Below are 22,771 nucleotides of genomic sequence, written 5' to 3' on the forward strand. Positions count from 1 at the left end.
TATGCAATCACTTCATTTGCATTTAAAATGTAATTCCACGTTTTACTTTCAGAATTTTTCATGCCATTACAAATTGCTAATTCTCTATCAAATGAATTAGATAATTTTCCTATACTCTACAGAGAAAACAAAACCAAATCCCACCCCTTCCATCAGTCATCTTTAATGGCTTTATTATAGAAGATTTTCTTACCCCATAAACAAGTTCTCCAACCATCCCATTCCAGATTTTCGTGTCTGCATCCCTTGCCCCATACTTGCCATCCCCAACAATTGTGAGTTTATATTTGAATCCACAGTGTTTAGCAATTTCTGTTGCTAAATCCACACAGTAGCCCTCATATCGATCGTTTCCTTCAAGCATTTCATGATTTTTCTTCATCATGACATATGGGGACTCCTGCACAGAAAGAACTTGCCTTAGCTACTTGGTAGAGAGAGATGCATCAGTTGTACACTTCTTAGATTAATATGCTCCCTTTTATATGTGAAAAAAGAGAGAAGGCACCATCTGAATCATTCATGCTATGTATATGTTAGTTGTTAATTATTAATGTGACACGTCTTTAACACATTTAAAAGCTGCATTCTCCACAGTCATACACAAATAACAATACTTACAGGCATAGTGATTCCCAGAAGTATGTTAATAATGACCATGAATGTTAACAGGAGTCATGCATTCAGAGAAGAAAGAGTAAATTCCAAAATCAGTTTCTTTCTCTCATAAAGTTTGGATGGAAGAAGGCAAAGGTATTTAGTTGCTTTTGTTGTTGTCTTAATAGAAGAAAATTATTTTCTATTTCACAACCACATCTCTCCCTGGGAAAATACTTCAGGCTCTCCAGGCTATATTTTTATTGAAGTACTTCACAAGCAATAGGTAATATATCTATAACTATGCACTAAAGTTCTATCATCAGCAAAATTGGTGATGAGTCATAAGTCATATTAATGTATCTCCTCTTTGCTCAGCTGCTACAGAACTATTCTTGCATCCAGAGAAACTCCTATGCTAACCTCTAACTTGTCCAAACTGATAAACATACTGTGTAACTTACAGAAAAATGCTGCTCTATGACAATACATAATTTAATTTTCTAAACAGCCAGAATACAACTTTTAACATTTTATTTTACACTTTACCCATCTATAGCATCTACAATCATAAAGCATATGAACCAGTCTCTTTGCTGTTTATCAAAATCTATTCTCTAAAATTAACACTACGGTTCTGCCTCTCAGAAAGTTCCTCTCCTTTGAAAGCAGATATATAATTTCCATTTTCAGGTTTAAAAATCTTAACTTTCTAGGACTTACAACCAATGACTGTTTGTCTTCTACAGATCAAAACCGCATACTGAATCACATACATTTCCTTAATTTCCAGATTTTATTATGTATCACAATGAGTAACAATTCACAACTTCAAATAATAAAAAGACAATATATTTAAACTAACATAATAATGAGAAACAAATCATTGTAGGACAGACTGTCTTCTGACAAAATATGAAGTTAATTACCAAAATAGTGGTGACAATAATAGTCTTATTCTCTAGTCCCGAAGATTCATTTCCAAGAGGGCCGTCAAGAGGATTCACAACCATTTTGTCCACTTCACTCCAGTATCCAATCTAAAGAGAGTTTATAGGATGCACAGACACCAGTGAATATGAACTTTTATAGAAAAGGTAAAGCATGTTATTACTATGCCTTCAATTTGTACTTACAGAGAACTATTTCAGCTATGGATTTACCAGTGTAAGTATTTCTATTTATATAGTGAAAGACTACAACAAAGAGTAAAAAGATTCAAGTAATGACATTTGTTCATACTACTTTGTATGTAAAATAGGTTTACCATTTTTTATTCACATATTACAGGTTTTAATATCAACATCACATACTGCAGAATTGAAAGGGTTATGAAATACTCCAGATTAGGAGGACACGAGAAACTGGCTTTTCCTGAAAGATTTGAAATTAGAGCAGAAAGATAAACACATTTATAAAAATATCACTGGAAAGCTTTATCTGGCTTTTGTCATTCAGAAGCATATTTCCCCAAATGCTGGTTCTAATTTAGCAATTCAAATCAGAAAACAAAAACTTTAATCCACAAAACTGAAAGCAAAATATTCTTATGTAGTACTTACCAGAAATAATAACTCATACTTGTTAGAAAGAAATAATACAGATTTTTACTTCATTCTGCAAAACCATTGTAGAACACACCTATGAACAAATATTATCATAACTTATGTTTTAATTAATCTAATGTTTCATTACCTACCTTAACCCACTGCTTAGCTAGGTAAAACCTTTTCAAACCCTGTAAGACAATTGAAATTACCTTCCGAGGACCAGTACTTTTGAGTTCCATGACGTTAATTGTAAAATTGATTCTCTTTCCATTCTGATCAAACTTTATATTCCCTGTTAGACCTTCCACCTGAACCTATAATAGACGAAGATGAAAGTGGTAGAAGAATTAAGTTTTTTTCTTTTTAGAAAATGCATTTTGTATTTCCACAAATGATTATTGATATTTCAAAAACATTCAGTTTAGACTCTTTTTTGTATGCAATATATTTTCTTAGACAAGTTCACAAGGACTTCACTTCCACATTATTCTCAGCAAGATCCAGGCAGATTAGGAGACTAGAGGATTCTTTTCAAGCATCTATAGGAAATTTCACACATGCACTCATCCCAGCATTCACTCCAGGGAAGCTACCTGTTTCAACGCCCTTTCTATTTCTACACCATGACCCCAGGGTACAGCTGGATTTGCAAGACAATCTCCAGCATTTCCTCTTCTGGAGATCTCAATCCTCTGTTTACGCAAATTACGGAAAGCTTCTGTCATCACTTGAACAGCATCATAGGTCAGAGCAGAGGTATACTGAAAAGAAGTGAAAATATTTAATTAAAAAACAGACTCAGTTTCACTACACCTTTCAATCCCCTTGGTAACCCACTGAACACAGAAACACATTAAAAATAGAAAGGATAGTAAGATATACCTGAAATCAGTTTTTCTTTTGTTACCCTCTGAGGGGCATCTATGAAAATTAATGAAGTGTTCTCCATTCAGAATGGTTAGGGGCAGTGCCAATAAATCTAAACTAAAGATTTACAGCTGTTTTCAGTCTGAATTAAATTTCTTTCTCACTATGTAGCAGATATGGCTGGAAGTCCATGGAGGTGAAAGGGGAAAAAAGAAATTACTTCCACTATTTAACTTGAGCTAGCCGCTAAAAATAAGAAATTGTTCCTCTGGTTACACTCTTCATGGAGATGCATTTATTAACAGATTTCTAGACTTCATCTCCTCCCACATATATACACATAAAACCCAACAGCATATATTTGTATATACATATGCTCCAATTTTTTCCCTTAAATATAAAAACCCAGGGGGACCTATTTTCAAGTATGCAATACCTTGTCAACACCATGCAAAAACAGTTTTTGGGCTGAGATGCCTGGAAGAACTCATGCCCCTCAAAGAGCAATACAGGCAAGGAAGAGCCCCACGTTCCTAATCTGACATAATCTAAGGAGCTTTACAACTTCAGAGACATCAGAGAAGAATCCTGTGATCACACACATCAGAAACTGGGGCTAAACAGTCATAAGAAGTTGTCATCAGTGAGTGGAAAATTTTACATCTCAACTAACTAACTGAACTTAAACCACATGTGCACATACACTGAGGATTTTGTTGGATGGGCTTTATGAGCCAAGAACATTGCAATTATGCCAAATATAAGGGCCATTTTTGGAAATACGGGCCAGAATGTAACTACTTACAGGCTTATGAATGAATGGAATGATCCCTGTGAAGGCTATTAGATGCTGAAAATATATAAACTGTAAAGCAGAGAGAAATGATATACTGGCTCTTTGCTTCAATGGCTCAGACTTTAATGAGAACTTTAATTAGTTAGCTCAAATCATGCAGAAGGCTATTGTAATTGTAACCAAGGCAAGCTCCTGAATTGAGGTAGTTTTAGTATGCAACTGTTAGACCTTGGAAAGGAAGAAAACGAAGGTAGAACTCTTTTTTTTCAGATCTATAAGCTGACTGAGTGATCAGTGTGAACCTTCTCAGTAAAGTTTTCTCAGTGACTCGTACAGAAATCTTTAAAGGGATCAGAATAGCAGAAGAATGAAGTGAAAGACTGGCTGGAGTCAATACTACTTTCTCCTACTGGAGCAGCAGTGATTAAATGTGTATGTGGATTTGGAGATGAGGTTTATAGAATCTTCTACAAAGACAGAAAGGACTCTGACTAGTAATAATTCCTTAAACATAGCTTTTTGCAGTACAGAAACAGATTGTTCCACACTAGGTTCTGAGAAATTTTGGACACAGCACTGTCATGAACACTGACACATACCTTGAGTAGTAGAGAAAATATGAGCTTGAAATTGAGAAGTTATAATGCTATCTAATTCAGTTATTCTATGTTTCATTTGATCATTGAGATATATTTAATGTATTATCTCAAGAATATTATTCCTGTAGTATACAATCACTGGCCTGAATATTCACAACTCAGTCATACATTAGGTTTGTGTAGAGCTTTGTCTATCAATCTGTATCTGTATGGGCATACATGTCATCACATATATAAAATCTACATGTCATAATTGAGGTGAAGACACCTGTAATCTAAAGATCCCAAAATATTTTACAAGCACTGTTGGAGATGCCATGAAAGCAAACAGCCCATGAATCATTTCTTATTGCTTTATTCTGCATACACTTTCAGCTCCTAATAACCTTCATGGGGCTCATTTAAACTATCTACAGCTTCATAAATAGATTTAAAGTTGACAAACTAAACCTAAGTGAACTCATTACCATAAACAAGAAATGACATACCAATAACCTGCTCATGCAGAGCAGAGAGGTGTCTGTGTGTATGTGTCTGCATAATAAATAAAATGGCCAGAAGTTAAAGGATGCATTAGCCCTGTCTTGATTCACTTTGGTTTACTGGAGATTCACCCACATTCTAGTCTGCACTATTAAAATAAATGGGAGCACTATTTGGAACATTATTCTGTGGAAGTGGGATGGGTCTTGCATCTTACTATTGTTATGGCAGTGTAAATCTCCCAACTTCATTTCAGTTCCTTTCAACTTTATATGATAATATCAGCAACTTTAATACAAAATGGAATAGGTACTATAGTAGAGATTCTACAGAATCACCTGCAATAATTAAAGCACAGCTAAGAATATGCAAAAAGAAAATCCTGCATGTCACAATTTTAGAACTATGATAATAATAAGCTGATAATATAAACTATAATATAATGCACTGAAGTGGCTAAAGATTTTACGGCTCTTGCTATAAAACACACATTGTATGAATGTCATATGAAAAGAATTTTCTCTAAGTAGATGCCCTAATTGCCAAGCAGAGAAAACACAAGGTCCAAGTGATTTTCAACTTAAATTTCCAACTAACTTCAACTTAAATGTTCTACAGACCTTAGCAAAATTTGTAAGTTGTAATTGCAAAGATGAATTTGAAAAGTAAAGACAAAACAAAGTCATCCCAGACTAAGCAGAAGATATTACTTATGCGCTGTCCAAGAAAAACTGGCAAGATGGTGCCTTTTGTAACTTCAGCTGTTTTCCACTAAATTCAGAAGATACCAGGAATCTTTAACTAAGAGGCCCAGTATTCTATTTTGTACAGTCAGCAACTGAATCTTTTGAGGATGAAATTGGAGAATACAACCCCAGAAGAAACAGATTTTGTTTACGTATCTTTCAAAGTTGTAAGATATTTGAGCCTGTTTTTAAATCTGTGTTTAACTCAATTCCTGCCCATGTGCTGAAGACAAAGCTGAGAGATATGATTAGACATCTAAAATATAACACTAAAAGAATAAACTTAAGCAGTGGAAAAGAAATAAATATCTCAAAACATCAATGCAAAAAAAGAGAAAAAAAGAGGAAAGTATTCTGAGTCACAAGAAGTTGAATTGTTTTTCTCTTGATTTGGATATCTGCAATGTCTAAATCTATCCTTAACTGACTATAGTTTGGGTTTGTTTGTGTTTTTTTTATGGTCAGAGAAGAGTAATAAGCATACTAAGGTGTGATTCATTTGACCAGTTAGAAACCTTTTTGAAGAAGAAATTAGTTGTGCTTTAGATTCCACTAACTTCATCTCCAGGGATTTCTGAGACTACCAGAGAAGTCCAGGGTGATCAGCTTAGATACAGATATCTACATTCCAGACAAACTAATAACAAATTAAAACCACTCAAGGGGACTATGAACTAGCCATTCACCCCTAATCTAACAAAACAGTGAGAAAGACAAACAAAAGAATACAAAAATGTTGGCAGGGACTCTAGCAGCAGTGTCAAAGAATGCAGTGCTATTGTTCAAGACACTAGGGAGCCCTCGGCTAGAATAGCAGGTCCAGCTGTAGCAGTGCTCAAGAAGGCAGAAATCAGTTTGAAAAGAGGCACAGATGGAGGTTCCTCACCATATATGGGGAACTGCTACTGGAACAGCAGGAGAAGGGACACTATCACTAAGAGAGGCTAAGAGAAAAGAGGTCTAGAAATTTGATACAAGTATTTTTCCTTGGAGAGAGGTAAGTTTCTGACAGAGGTAATAAAGGAAAGGTTCTTTGTGGCCAGTGCAAGAGGGTAGAATCAGTAGGTATAAACATACTTTCAGCATTTTTTCTTATATTTAAACAATTTAAATTTACTTAAATACCAATAAATATATATAATAAACTATAATAAAATCTCTCATCTGAATTTTGTGCATTTTTCCCACAATAAAGCACTTCTCTACTTGAATGCTCGTGTCTTCAACAAAAGTAGAAAGATTGATATAAACATTTCTACATTTTTATAAATTATATATAAAAACCAGGTATATACATATGTAAACCCACAAGCAAAAAGAAATGAGACACAAAGTTACTTGTCAAGAACTAGTAAAGGAACTGGGCAAGTATCTCTTATTACTTCCAATGTAGTCAAACTAATGCGTAAGGGTCTTTCTTCAATTACTGTATCTGGGGGCTATTTTGAAACAGTATTACACACATTTTGGAAATTATTTGAAAGTGGTATGACAGATGAGTTAGTGGAAAATTCAGTGAAAGAGAGTGGAAAATTCATCCAACTGATAGGAAATGGCTAACTCCTTCACGATCTCACGACACCTTGAATACTGTCATGACAGGGCATGCAAATGCAAAGAACTACTTTCAACAGAAATAAGAGACACTGTCAAATCTTGTACACATAAATGTCATTGTAATTTGACTTTGCCCATAATCATGCTTTGTTTTAATTTGTTTTGTACAGGTAATAGCATGAATGAGGGGCTGTCCACAGCAGCATGTTGAGCTGGTTGCCATTCAAACTGCAAATGGGCTTTAGGCACAGAAGCAGCTTCAATAACTATGGGCATGTTTCAAATACTGGGGCTGTGAGGTAGAGGTCAGGAAGCCCAGAAAAGACAATGACTGCTTCCTCCTCTTTGATCTTTATGTTAGGATGGAGCTCTAGTGAAAACAGTCAGTCACAGCAACAGACTTGCTTTTAGCTGAAAATAATCGCATAAATACCCAAGATATTTGGGAATATTAATTGTAATTTTTTTTTTATAACAACAGTCCTGACTAAAGGGGGAAGAGAAATTAATAAAATGTAAAATTACGTGATCTTTAAAAAAACGAATTTAAACTAATATCAGTAAGAAGGGGTTAGAGATCAAGCCCTATTTATCTTAATGAATATACTATCTCTATTAAATTTTGTTTCCCAAAGTTGTAGAGTCACATCAACTTCCATTTTGATAACAGCCTTTATTTAACGCTTTTCTAGAACTCTATGTGTACAGAAAAGCTAGACAAATAATAGGTATTTTTGCTTTGAAATGCCACAATGACATGAGATGCAAAGAACACCTTAAGCAACCTGTCACCTTAGAAAAACTTAAGTATTCAGCTTCAAAACTGCAATCCACAAAATCTGCTGATTTTGTGACATGTTTATTTTAATTATCTCCTTGTTTGGTTTAGAAAGGCTGCTTTCTGGGCACACCCAGAACAGCTAGCCCAGTAGCTAGGCACTTGCCAAAGCCTAAATCCCTGGAAGTCTAACTCTTATTTGAAAGACATACAGAACATCCAGCAGAGATGAACAAGACTGGGGCACTCGAATTATCCTAGTGCTCCCACTGTAGGATATTTCCAGGGGAAAGTGACCTTCTTTCACTCTTTTTAAAACTGAATATAGCAAAGATCACAAGATTTATAAATTCCAAGGTGCTTGGCCTTTCTACCTATTTCACCTACTACTTTAATAGGAAGGACATTCCTGAACTGTAATTCCTCCCCCAGGATTATTTCCAATTCAGAATAATCTTCTCACTAGAGCCATTGGAGGTGCTAATTCAGCAGAAAAAAAAAAAAAAGAGAGAGAAGGAGTGCAGGTACCTGCTGTTTTTTGGTGTTTTTTTTTTTAATTTTACAGTGAGAACAGAGGTTTTAAAGTACTTTGATCTTCCAGTAGATTAAATCCAATGACCAAAGAAAAAAGCTAATGCTAGGATAAAACAGATGTTTCTTCAAAAAATCAGAAAAATGTCAGAGATGAAACAAATTATGGATCTGTGCAGAAGTTTTCATAGCAAAGTGAATGTGCCATCTTCCAGGAGTCCAGGAGTAAGCGGCACAATGCCAGATCTTATTAATGGCATTGGCATTTGAATCTACTGCATTTCCAGACCTTTTTCCATTTAAATGAACAGAAAGTCAGAAAATACAGAAGTTGTCTGGGAATTTATCCCTTCCATTATCCAGAAGGTCAAATAAGTCTAATATTGTGCCCCCTTTACTTTCTGAAAGCACATTACAGAGAAAGAGCTCTGCCATGTCAATCTTAGAAATCTTTTCATATCTCTCTCAACTAAGCAATCTGCACCCACAGAAAGATGGGCAGATGCTTTCAGAAGTGTCCTGCCCTTTACTCTCGGTCCACTATGTTGGTTTTTCTTAGCTTTTGTTGAGTGAGTGGTGAGTGGACCTAATGCATATGACTGGCGAGATAATTCAATATTGTTCACTCAGAAAGCAGGGTTAGTAACAATGTTATGCTACAATCCACAGCTGGACAAGGCTTATACTTTGCTGTTGCTCCAGTTATCATGTATAAGTTATTTAAAGTGAATGAAATACTGAAGCAGACTCCGAGTTCTGCGAGATGTACTCTAGCCAGTGCCATGAAAAACAATGTTGCATCTTTTATACTAGTATTAAAAAAAACCCCAAACCCCACAAAACAAACCCTCCATAAAAACCCCAAAACATTCACAGCTGTAGCCTTTTCTCCCTTAATCTATCATACTATCTGCAGTACAAAATATCTTTTCTTCTAACACTTCCTAATGAGAAAGAATAACTAGCAAGTGTTAAAAGAAGATCTTGAATGGAGTAAAGTAGCTTTCAATGCACATCTTTACACTGTATCTTTTTTCTCTACCTTATAGCTTTTCTTCTCCCTCTGAAAAAACCTGAATAATTAAAAATAAATAAACCAGGAAGACATCTAATCTCTCCTTCCAGTAAAGGGAAACAACTCTAAACTGTTCATAATTTACATGTTTGTACAAATGTAAATTGTTTACTCACTACAGTTGTGTAACAACTTCTTTGAATCTCATATCATGGAGGTTCTTAAAAATCGTTAGTAATTACTCAATGGCTGAAAAGTTTCCTACCTAAACTCACCTATTTTTATTAAGTTCTTAAAATGTGTATCTTGTCCTATCCTTCACCATTTTTCTGGAAGCTTTTTAAACCCTCCTAATTCTCAAAATCTAAAGTTTATTCCTGGTGAACCTTTTAGCAGCAAAAAAACCCACACAGAGCTTGACAAAAAATTAAAACCGTTTAGTTGGATTTGAATTCAAAGAGCTTTGCAGAATAAAAAAAAAAACAATTATTTGGATTTGAACCCACAGCATTTTACTCACAAAAGATGCCATAGTATTCTAATCATGCCACTACATATGGAAAATATGCACATTCATAAAATAAATAAGATTTAGAATTATTTGTGTAATCTTACTTCTAACTGTAAACAGAATATACTTGGAAAACAGCAATGCCTCTAATGATAAAATCACCTTTAACTTATCACAAAGATTATATGGCATTTTAATTGTCACCATATGAATACATAAAAGCTTTTACTTTTAGGCTAAGCCTGAGCAAAGTATGTCACTCTTCATAGTGGTAAAAATCAGCAGGATCCAGCAGCATAAACTGAAGCCTATGGTTATGGTAGTAAAAACAGACCAAGCAGGGAAATCTCACAGGATGAGAACAAAATGTACAAATATAAAGGCAAAAGACATTTCTGAAAAAAACATGCTCCAAGAAATGGATTTGAAAGAGCTAGTGGGAATGCTTGAAGTGTTAAAGTGTGGGGGGTTGTTTTGGGGTTTTTTTGGGGTGAAGAGAAGAAAAAAACAATCAGTGATTCTCATCATACACATTGCATTGTTCTAAGAATTTTCAAAATCCACCATTTAAAACTATTATTAATAATTCAAGTCTTAAATTTAAAAGAATAGAAAAATAACTGCAAAAAAACCTGAACCACAACAATTCCCCCTTTCCATTATCAGTTCTTATCTACCCAACCAGTACAGTATTTGCCTGTTGTCTCAAGATGAACAGCTTTCTCCTGTTTGCTCCAATCTAATTTCCCAGTAAAATCCTAATAGAATTGAATACACCATTCTTACTAGGTTGTTGAATTTCCCAAACACAGTTAACACTTCATGTTTACTTATCTGCCTCCCCATACTAAATAATATAGGCAGCTACCTACATTGACTGGTCCTTATACCAGGCCTGCCCCAGAAATAAGCCTGCATGTCTCCTCTCCCTGTTAATATAAGTGATCCCCAGTGCTTCTCCTCCTCCCTTTTTCCCCTGACCTAAGACACATTCAGTCATAGATACCTCTTCAGCTCTGAGCTGCCACCACCCTTCTGTGCCTTTCACTTACATACCAACAGCCTCTTTTCACTTTGCTGACCCCTTTTTTTGAATGACATCATTCCTCCTCCTTCTCCTCCTATTTTCATCTTTGTGTATCACTCCCTCTTCTCCTCTTATCCCCACTTCTCCATCAAGCTCTACTGTCCCAAATGACACTGGTCTTTCTGAGGCCAAAGGTACATCTGATCTTGACGAACCCTTGGAGCATGAAGGAGTAGTAGCTTTTCCCATTTATATCAACCATATTGAGGTGAATTGCTGCTTGAAAAAAGTGATAGAGTGCTCCTGGGAAAATAGGCAGGAGGAATCCACTGCAGTTTGTTGGCTGAAGATCCTTAAAAATTTATAATTACTAAGTGGATCCAAATTCAAAGAAACATAGCTTCATAGAGACACTTGGCTCTTTAGTTTTCTAAAGTCTGGCAAATACTTTTACTTTAGCACAATTCAGCCACTTGCACTTGCAGGATCGAAGGATCTGGGTCAATTGGCCCTTTGTATGTCTGAGACAAACCTACATATACTGCCTGAAACCAACCACTACTTTCAGTGACTAAACATTCCATTCTTTAATTGAGTTTTCCTTACAAAAAACCCCAAACCAAACCAAAGCAACTATGTTGTAATGAGTGATAACATGGAAAAGGCCCTTAGGCTATTAAAAAGGAGCATGAATTTCAGGAACACTGAAATTTCTTATGCCCACAATTTTTAATGTATTTTTTCAAGTAGAGAAGACTGGGATTCAAAAGCCCAGTGAAACCAGGTAGCTAGAACATTAACTGCTATATTTTGTTAGCAGTATTATTGGAAGTAGTAGGCAGAACAATCTCACAAATCTACAGTTTTACAAGGGCACTTAAAAAAAAATTACTCCAGATCAGTTTCTGGTTAAATCTTATAATAAATACTGAAATTAACTATTTTTTTTTAAATTCTTATTTATAAATCATTATGATCCACTTGAATTAAAGCACATTCAATCATATTTTCTATTAAAACTGTAGCAGGTGCAACAGAATATCCCTTATAACTCTTACTAAAATTCATTGCATTATAAAACCATTTTCCAACACACTGCAATCATAAGAAGCATGACCCAAAATGAAGGTATTGTCTAATTAATTAACTGTACACTTTTGCTTCCTCATCTATATCTAGACTGAATGTCTTCTGAATTTTCAGTTTGAATAATTGTTTTCATTGTTTTCTCCTTTGCTCCTTATTATCAGCGAGTCATCTAAATTTTAATTATTTCTGCAAGGCACATAATCGTGTGATATATATTTATACTTTTTTTTCTGCATGTTATCGGCATTGCATCCTTGAGGTAAATTAGCACCAGTAGAGTTAAACCAGCATCTTTCAGTTACAAGCACCATTCTTCCTGACTTATGGTTTCATAATAATTTCCTAAAAGACAACACAACTATAAAAAAGAGACTTGAAAACATGAAACTACTGAAGGTAAAATCAGGAGGTAGAACCAATGTAGTGTTTTGGTATTGCAGCTATGCATTGGTTGGGTGGGGAAAGAGATTATGAAGCTAGAAATCTGAAACATTATGTACCAGCATGAAGCACTTAAAGCCACTGAAAATAGTTGCAGTGAGTACTGTGGTTGTTATCATGTTCCAATACTATGGTATTCTCTACATGTCTGAGCTGGTTTAGGTCTTCAACCAGGCAGCCCCAAAATCTTTCCTGCACATGGAATGTAGTTTCTATATATATCATGCACAAGTTGCCTCAGGTACTTCTTGCACACACCAAGTCTAAGGTTGGTCTTAGAAAAGCTTATCACAGAGCAGAAGGGCTTCTAAAACAAACTATTTCAGCTGGACAGACCTATAATGATCATCTAGTTCAACTGTCTGAACAATTCAGGGCTGGCCAATTTTAAAGTGTGTTGTTAAGGGCACTGTCCAAATGCCTTTTAAACACTGACATGCTTGGGGCATTGACCACCTCTTTCAGAGGCCTGTTCCTGTGTTTGACCACCCTCTTGGTAAAGAAATACTTCCATAGATCCAGTCTGAACCTGCTCTGGCGCAGCTCTGAACCATTCCCACACATCCTGCCACTAGATACTAGAGAGAAAATCTCAGCACCTCTCTCTCCACTTCCCTCCTCAAGAAGCTGTAGAGAGCAATGAGGTTGCTCCTCTGCCTCCTTTTCCCACAAAAAGACAAGATCAGAGTCCTTACCTGCTCCTCATAGGACACGCCTACTTTAAGCTTAGTACTTACATGGCAGGTTGACTCTGCCTGGACATCAGGTGCCACCAAAGCTGTTCTATCACTCTCGTCCTCAGAGGGACAGATGAGAGAAAATATAATGAAAGGCTAATGGACTGGGATAAGGGGAGGGAGAGATCACTCAGCAATCACCATCATGGGCAGAACAGACTCCACTTGGAGAAAATTTAATTTATTACCAATCAAATCAAAGTAGGATAATGAGAAAATAAAAACTAAATCTTAAAGCATCTCACCCTACTCCTCCCTTCTTCCTGGACTCAACTTCACTCACAAATTCTCTATACTCCCCTGCTCCCACAGTGGCACAGAGGGACACGGAACGAGGGTTGCAGTCTGTTCATCACACGTCTCTGCCACTGCTTCCTCCTAGTTCCGTATCAGGTCCCTTCCATGGGAGACAGTACTCCACAATCTTCTCCAATGTGAGTCCTTCCTATAGGCTGCAGTCCTTCGTGAACTACTCCAGCACGGGTCTCTTCTACACGGTGCAGTCCTTGAGGAACAGACTGCTCCAGTGTGGGCCCCTTCTACAGGGTCACAAGTCCTCACAGCAAACCTGCTCTGGTGTGGGCTCCTCTCTTCATGGGTGCACAGGTCCCTGCCAGAAGCTTGCTGCAGCACAGGTGTCCCATGGGGTCACAGCTTCCTTCAGGCATCCATTTGCTCCAGTGTGTAGTCCTCCACAATCTTCAGGTGGTTCTCTGCTCCCCTGTGGATCTCCATGGGCTGCAGGACAGCCTGCCCTCACCATGGTCTTCACCACAGGCTGCAGGGGAATCTTAGCTCTTGCACCTAGAGCACTTCCTCCCCCTCCTTCCCCACTGACCTTGGTGTCTGCAGGGCTGTTTCTCTCATATACTGTCACTCCCCCCTCTGGCTGCTATTGTGCAGCAGCTTTGTCCCCTTCTTAACTATGTTATCCCAGAGGAACTACCACCATCGCTGATGGGCTCAACCTTGGCCAGTGGCAGGTCCATCTTGGAGCTGGCTGGCATTGGCTTCCTCAGAAATGGGGGAAGCTTCCAGTAGCTTCTCACAGAAGCCACCCCTGTAGCCCCCTGTTACCAAAGCCTTGCCACACGAAGGCAATACAACTTAAGTCTCACCAGCCTCCAAGAGGTACAAATTGAGCTTCTTCCTGAAAATAGACCAAAGGCTGCCCCCAAACAGAATGAATTAATCAGATAATGAAGTTGAAGCGGTTGGATGGGAATGGATGTGCTGTCCTTCAGTGTCCTTCCACAAGAAACTTGCCTTAAACTTGCCTTAAACATAACAGTCTGACACAACACTAAGGCTCAGAAAGCCCAACATATTTGTAAATACACAATAATGGATCAAACGAAGATATCAACTTGTTATTATTAGGCCTTGATAAAATTAAATATGTTTTTTTTTTCCCTGCTCGACAAAGAAATTCACGAGGATGCTCAACTGTATGTTTCTAGATCTACACATCATTAGCTCTTTTAGAACTGATAACACCCTTGGTTGCAACAGATATATTATAAATTTCACGTAGGTAAACAGTGCATCAGCTTTACTTTTGAAAGATGAAAAGACCATCTGGAAAAACTCTTCAAAGCACTAGCTTTATGTACCCTGCTTAATCTTTAAATCTTGTGGTTTTATCAGTACAGGTACAGTGCAGCAAGAAATAAAATCAGTGTTTCTTCTCACCCATTCCTAAGACTGCAATTTATTAGAACTAATGTTTTATAAATTGTGAAGATGCATTTTTAAAGCAATTTGATCCAGGTCCTCTTCTGGGCATCTAAAGAACAGGTTTTTAACAATGCTTTTGCTTCTTGAGGACCGTGTTCCTTTGAAACGCACTTTTTCTTAGAAGGGATGTCTTTCTCTGTTTTCAGGACTGTATTTGGATGCTGTGACATGTCTTATTATATCAGCTCAGTCATATTCCACTGACTTGCATTTTAAAATGTGAAATGAATGTACACTTCTTTTTGGATTACAAAATAAAGATAATACAACACAGCTGCAATGTTTTTGTCTGCAATGATAGAACATTTACAATCGCAGGTATAATATTACCTGCAAGGGGCATGTAACCATCTCTCACTTCTATACTGATAATACAGGGCTTTTATTAGCTTTTCCATCCATTTCATATGGGATCTGCTGCAACAGTTTCCTAGATTCCATGGGAACTTGTGGCAAAAGCTCATTTATAAGCACTGACAATTTAGAAAACTACCTCAAAATAAAAAAGGGAGAAAAATTACTCATCACTGAAGGGACAAATGGAAGACCAGTGTTTTAACCTGCTCAGTAACTTAGATGTTTGTACACTATTTCAAAAAGCAAGGGGTAACAAACACAGCTAGAATAATAATATAAGAAGGAATGTGATGTTCAGCAAGGACAGGTAAGTAATGCATTTAAACAGCCTTAATCGACAACAGCAAAGGAAAGCAATGCAGAAGAAGATCTGGTTGTTAGCATGTATCTCATGACAAATATATTTCAATAGCATCATGATGGTGAGGAGAGGGGAAAAAAAAAGAAAAAACAACTAACACAAAAGGAAACCCTAGAATGAGTACGGTCTATAAGATATATGAAGCTGTGATTTCCATTTCTTCAGCATAGCACTTGGATGCAGTGCAGCAGCCAGTCTGGCATTTCTATTTGGTACCAAACGGAAAGGTTCCAGAGCAAAATGACGAACAGGATCAGAGAGCAGAAAATGTAAAGGAAAGGGATTATTTAGTATTGCAGGGAGGAAAGCTAGGCAGGAAATAAGGTAGACATCTTTAAATATAGGACAACTGAAAAGGAGAACTCTCTCATATCCATTAGAAACACATAAAGGAGTAATGAATTACGTGATATAAAGGCTGATTGAGGCTAGACAAAAGCCAAAAATAAGATTATTTAAACTGTGAAATAGATTGCTTGGGGAAGTTGTGAAATCACTACCCACAGGAACTGCACAGGTTTATCTGATTCTGCCTTCAGGCAAGGAGGATGGACCGGGTGACTGACTGCTCAAAGACCTTTCTTGCCCTGTTTCTATGATTTCTGTGATTCTGCCCTGCCTCTTGCTTCCTCAAGGACAGGAATGAAATGTGACATATCTCTGACCTTACATGTAATGACAAGCAAAAATGACAAGTAATACGTGTATAAGGACAAGAGAAAGACAAAGAAATACAGTAACTGATATAATCAATGTCACTAAATATTGCAATATATATTTCCACTTTCCCCACCATCAATACCTCTAGCATTTATAAATTATCTGATAATTTAACATAGGTCTCAATTTCTTGACTATCAGTGCAATCCGTATGTTCCTTAATCAATCAAAATATAAAGAGAGATCAGCCTTTTAAATTGAATTTAAAATGTGTTCTAAGTTAATGAAATTCATGAAAATAAGTGTTTAAATTAATTTAGTTTTCCTATCCATAACAAAATCAAAACAAGAAGATATTCTAAATAGCCTCCTTCAACCCTTTCAATTTCTGCTAGACTTGAAAGGACCTATCATGGAAGAAATAAAGAGAATATCTGTGATAGAGTTAAGATATTTTAGTGCTTTAATAAAACATTGCAACCACCTCATGTTATTTAACACACATGCAATTTCCTGTTAGCGTGGCACCAGAGGAACCAGAGTTCTTGCTACTGTGCCCCACCCACTTGTTTTTCCATCAGTGATAAAAACTGCAACTTGGTTTCAGTTTGACTTCTTTACTTCAGTCATGTATTTCAATATTATTATTTCCAGGCTATGATTCTGCAACATGAATAGGTAGGTAGATAGATTTGGGCACTCAGTAAACAGAGAGACAAAACAATTCTATTAATCACCCACAGCCACATCCCTTCTCTTTTTCCTAAATGAGAACAATACAGATTATATATACTATGTCTGTAATATGAATGTACCTAAAAACATGAGACAGATTACAGTTTATTCTGTCAAACATCAAATAAGAAATTCACTTCTTCCATCATAGATTTTAAACTACAAAAATAACCACAGAAAAAAATCATTGCTTTGACTAAATTACCACCAAATTTGACCTCATAAAAAAGGAATCTATAATCTTTATTTTTTAACTGAAATTAAGGTTGTGTGCTTTAAAGGACTTTTGTTCCAGGAATTTAAAAAATGGTTTTTCCATTCCTTGCTGAAACTTCTTATTCATCTCATTATAAATTAAGAATATACTTCATATTCAAACTATAGCACAAAAAAGTTATGCCTAGAAGACTTGTCATTTATCTTTTTGTCTAAAAACATTTTAGAGATATTTAAGAATAGATGTTCTTATTAAAAATTCTGATTGTATTACTTAAACCAAAAATTATTTAGCATTAAAATTGAGTTATTATTTTTAACATCTTGCAGCCACTAATTGATTTTCATAACGTAAGTAAGAAAGTAAGAAGGTACAATTATCCTAGTTTTATCCAGCAGGAAAACTGAGGTAAGGAAACTTAACCACTTGCCCGGTGTCACATCATGTGACTCAGGCCTGAAATGAGACCATCATTCTGTACATCAGATATAGCATTTAATTTTAAAAGCCTTTGTAGGACTTAAGCCTCTGTCTTAAAGCAACTGTCCTACCATTTCTTAGGTACCATTTCTTAGATTTTATATCAAAAAAGTGCTAAATCTGTGTTCCCCAGAAGCTAATGTAGGACTAAATATTTGTCTTTAAAACATTTCAATACACAGAGAAAGAGAAAAATCAGATGTAGTCAGTATATAATTAACATATCATCACATCCAAAAGAATTACCTAATAAGCTGTCAGGTACAGATTTACAGATCAGAAGAGAAACTAAAGTTTTCTTAAACATTTTTGAGAATGTAGCATCTTTGCTCAAATGGTCCTATGACAGAGAATGTTAAAAGTACCCCAGAGAAATATAATCAACTGTTGACACAGTTGATTTTCAAGGGCTTTCTCTGTCTAGTCTTTATATTTCAATTCTTTCACTTCCTGTCCATCTAGCATGGTTTAAAAAAATATAAGACTTACCTTGATTGTACTAGTGTGTGCACCTGGATATTCTTTTTCCTCCAGTGTTGACCAACGTTGTATAAATTTTGACACCAGAGGATCATCATAGTCAACTATCTGAAATCCTGAGACATTAGCTCCTCCAAACTGAATTTTTGACAAATCTCCATCAGTAAATCCCTGGGCACAGAAAAAATTATGTGTGTTATTTCAATACTTTTGTCAGTTCTCTCAATAGTATATAGAAATACAGAGTTACCACATGACTTCTATTGCAGAAGTGTAAGCCAACATTTTCCTCAAACTGGATCCAAACTTAAATCCTGGGTTGCCAGGATTAACTTGTCGGCTCTGTCAGCCAGCAACCCTTCTTCTTGCTCACAAGACAAATGCCTTTATAAAGCAACAGATGAGTGGATCTGTCCTTGCCATGCTTACTTCTTAAACAATCCTGTTCATTTCAAGGGGACCGTTTAAATGAGAAAGGGAACACTGCCATGAGCAAGAGTTAAGCAAGCAAATTTTAGCCAGGAACAGTTGCGTCCTCTTTTTGTCAGGAACTCTAAAGCAGGTGGAACAACTTACTATCTCCTCAGCCTCCTCCCTCTGATATAAAGAACTATTTCTCATTCCTTCAGTTCTTGTATTCTGTTTTTTCCATGATTTAACTTTGCCCAAATAATCATACAAATGCATTTACACAAAATACTGACTTCAGACACTTTAGTTCAAATGAATGTTGAAAGTGAACACAAAAAGAAGCAACAACTTCAGACCACATTATCATAAGTTGCTACAACTGCTACACTAGGTGCTCCTAAATAATTGCATATTAGTGATCCTCAGCAGGGATGTGCTGCTGCATGCTAATACAGACACTTTTATGGGGGTCGTGAAACCTTCTTCAATATTATTGTTAGTGTGACAGTTAACAGGAACATTCATTGTATACTATTAACCTTTTCTCCATCTATCAGCATTTTTTATTCTTAAAATAGATCAATTTTTTGACTGATTGATCAGACTAGAGGAGAACACTACTACAGCCAAAAAAGAAAGAAGATAGATTCAGTGAAGATGGGATATGATCAAGTACTAGATAAGTTTCTTTTCTGACAGAAAAACAGTTTTAAAATAATTACTATAAACATTTTATATATATGATATCAAACTGCTTTAAAATTCAAGATTCAATAAGTTTTAGATCTCATGGAATTACTGTTGCAAATTTAAAGTGATGGCTAAAATAGCAAGCAGTTAACATAATGAAATCCACCAGGCATATTTTCTAAAATTTCCCTCAGGAATCAAAATACTATTTATCCAACATTTGCAATGCAAAACACACATATCTACATTATAAATATAAATATATAATATCTATATATAATATATATTATCTATGTAAGTCATTTAAATTTTTCAAATTTTCTAAGACTTTTATGCTTGCTTTGTGAATATCAGCACCTTAACTTTTTTATCCAAAAATTATTTAATAAGATATAAAAATGAAACCCCAGTGTTCAGCCTTTAAAGAGGTCTTTAGAGTACAAGGCTTCTTCACACCATCAGGATTCTTCAGAGTTCTGCCCGCCTAGAGGGAGAAGTGTTTCGATCAAAGCTGGGAGGAGACAGGGGTTACACCTGAAGTGCAATAGGCACACTATGGTCCTTCTGTTTCCTCAGATTCCTCAAAGGACTATAGAAGACAGTGTAAATTAGGGCACTCTGGGCCCTGCTGGAATTTATATCAAACACTATCACAGTTCAAGAATAAATGATGAAAAAAATTATTTGCTGGCACTCGCATTATGCAACCCCCAAAACTCTTTTCTTGAACGGGATAACTGAGATTCAAGTCTGAAGAATTTGCTTTGCCTGTTAAAAAAACTATTGGATTAGTTTCCCTAGCTTCAGTAAATAAGTGTTGCTGATTTTAATGTCAGTAAAACGGCTTTCCACCTTTAAACATGACTTCAAAATAACTACCTTGACAGAATGTAGTGAGTTTTCCAAACTTTCCCCTTATGAAACTTTATATATATATACATATATATATATACACTATCTGATCACCTACATTCAAGAAACATTAATTCAAACTGATTACCCAGCCAATCTGAGAGATAAATATGTATAAATCCGAGACTCACTAGTCTAACAGAATGAAAGTTGATAACTGTAATTTTTAAGTAGTTTAGAAGTGTGAGAGAGAAATTATCAGTTTTCTGAATTAATGTATCAGTCAATGATGCAGAAAGTTATTTTTCTAATTTCTGTACCCTCTTTTTCTAAAGTATGTCGAAAAAGAGAAGCTCTGTCGAAGTGCTGAGCAACTTTCATTCCCACTGAAGAGAATATCAGAGGAGGCATTAAGTCCTGAAAAGATTCAGTCAATAAAACAAATATCATCTCAACACATGCATTCATTTAGCAAGGATGAAGACATTTAGCTTTTTTCTGCTTTCTAAATTGCACTTAAAACAAAATACTAGTTGATGTGCATTCATAAACAGTAAAACTGAGTAATACAGGTATTTTAAATATTAAGAATACTTACCAGATTTGCAATGATATAATGGTATCCTTTAACATGTTTACCAATTGTGATAACCTGTAAAAAAGAAGAAATATGCCCATAATGGAAGATGTTCACCTGGTATGTGGACAGAGACTTGAAAAGTACAAAATGCGGTATGGTGTAAAAGCTAGTTGTGAGCTTTATGGTATACGATAATGAGTTTGTTTAACGCTTTACATTTTATTTTATCTAATGCACCACCAAACATACTCTTTTCTGGTAGAAATTAGTGAGCTGAAGTCCAAGTCCCAAGAGGAACAGTCCCTCCAGACACAGAAGCTGAAATTTAATTACTACGCTGTGTATTAAAGGCACAACTCAGCCAGGAGAGAGCAGGCATCATGCATTAGAAGCACTGAGCCTCACAGACTCTTGCTTAGATTCTGATCCATCTGTAACAGAATTGTAACATTCCTTGAACTAGAAAAAGTTTAAAAGCCCACTGACATTAATGAAAGCATCTGCATTACGAGGAAATCTTTTTAAGTTCAAATTGTTTATTGCCCTAAGTCTTCCTCATAATCTCCCTCAAAGCCAGCTGGTGGTTTCTCAGCAGTCTCCACTGGCAGACGGGTATCATGGATTGTTCTCCCAAACAAGCCTAATTAAGACAATGTCTGCATGGGGAAGCATGCATTTTGAAGCTAAGCACTTCTCCAGAGAAAGGATGTAGAAGATAAGAGGAGTCTAGAAGTTTATTCCAGCTTTTGAACAATAAGAACAACTTAAATTAGGAAATGATGATTAATTTATTTCCTCATTTAACACATTACTAAAATATTCACACTAGGTATCTTGTAACTTAGGGTACTAGTGAATGACATTCCACGTACTTGGTTACAGAAATATAACTAAAAGTAGTGTTTAACACTGAGTTTATATTACCAGAGTTTGAGACTCGGATCACATTACATAGCCCACAGAAGTAATTAAATTATTCCTCCTTTGAGGTCAATATATACATAATATGTGAACCTTTGTATCCTAAAACAGGATCAGATTATTTAAATCTAAATACTTACAGAAAGGTTTAAGAGCTATGTTTGAATATATTTCTTATGCAGCTGCTGGTTCCTAAGAAATTTCAGTTAGACCAAACAGATTAGCTCTCCTGTATGAAACATCATCAGTATCCAAGAAAACAACCAACAGCTGCAATCCTTTGGATCAATGGTTAGTAACTCTGCTCTAACTGCCACTAGGTACTATTGCATCAACCCACAAAACTTTGCCTTGTGGCACTAATCCATACGAATGCTAAGGATGCTGCCAGTCAAAAGTGAGGAAATTCAGTGGTAGTTCCAAATGCTACGATGGAGCTGTGGACACAAAAGCTGTTCACCAGTTCAGAGGACCTTCTCTAGCAGGGATAGACAATCTAGTGGTAGTAATTGCATGGCTGCCCAAAGGGTGTTATGGTGAAATGAGATTCTGCAAAGGAACCTGGTTGAGGAGAGACGGTAGCAATACAATGAAGAGCATGGTAACACTGACCTGCCAGATCAGAGAAGAAGAGTATAAACTAGTCTGAGGAGAGCTGGGGAACTTAAATATTTTTCAACTTACATAAATCATTGAAATATGGAAGAGAAACTATAACATGAGACAAACACCAACTTTGCAAACACACTGTGTGGCTATACAAATATTTAAGGGCTACAAAGCATAACTGGGTGAACCTGAGGCTGCCATCACAGCTTAAAATACTTGCAGGATAAATCAAAGCACTAAAATGAAAGGTTTGTTCAATAATAGAAAGCAAGGAAAAAAGTGAAGAAGTTGTTGCTCTGTATTGAGAATGCACATCATACTTCAGTATCCAAAAAAGGTCTGGAAAAGCCTGTTGCA

At 36.1% G+C, this 22,771-nt stretch overlaps 1 protein-coding gene across 5 annotated transcripts in view; it reads right to left on the reverse strand.

Annotated features, from left to right (window-relative positions):
- The window catches only part of GRIA2 (glutamate ionotropic receptor AMPA type subunit 2), a 95,838-nt gene that overhangs the window by 21,715 nt on the left and 51,352 nt on the right, over positions 1–22,771 (reverse strand). For all 5 annotated transcript variants that reach the window (XR_007905023.1, XM_051790786.1, XM_051790787.1 and 2 more), the window contains exons 5-10: positions 20,903–20,956; positions 18,361–18,522; positions 2,741–2,908; positions 2,357–2,461; positions 1,527–1,637; positions 194–400 (exon numbers count right to left, since the gene is read on the reverse strand). Coding sequence is in view for 4 of the 5 variants with exons in the window: in XM_051790786.1 (XP_051646746.1) it covers positions 194–400; positions 1,527–1,637; positions 2,357–2,461; positions 2,741–2,908; positions 18,361–18,522; positions 20,903–20,956 (807 nt within the window). In the remaining variant the exon portion in view is untranslated. The remainder of the gene's footprint in view (positions 1–193; positions 401–1,526; positions 1,638–2,356; positions 2,462–2,740; positions 2,909–18,360; positions 18,523–20,902; positions 20,957–22,771) is intronic.

This window comes from Manacus candei, unplaced genomic scaffold (genome assembly GCF_025592945.1).
Source record: "Manacus candei isolate 608988 ecotype Guabito, Panama unplaced genomic scaffold, ASM2559294v1 h1tg000028l, whole genome shotgun sequence".
Taxonomy (NCBI): Eukaryota; Metazoa; Chordata; class Aves; order Passeriformes; family Pipridae; genus Manacus; species Manacus candei.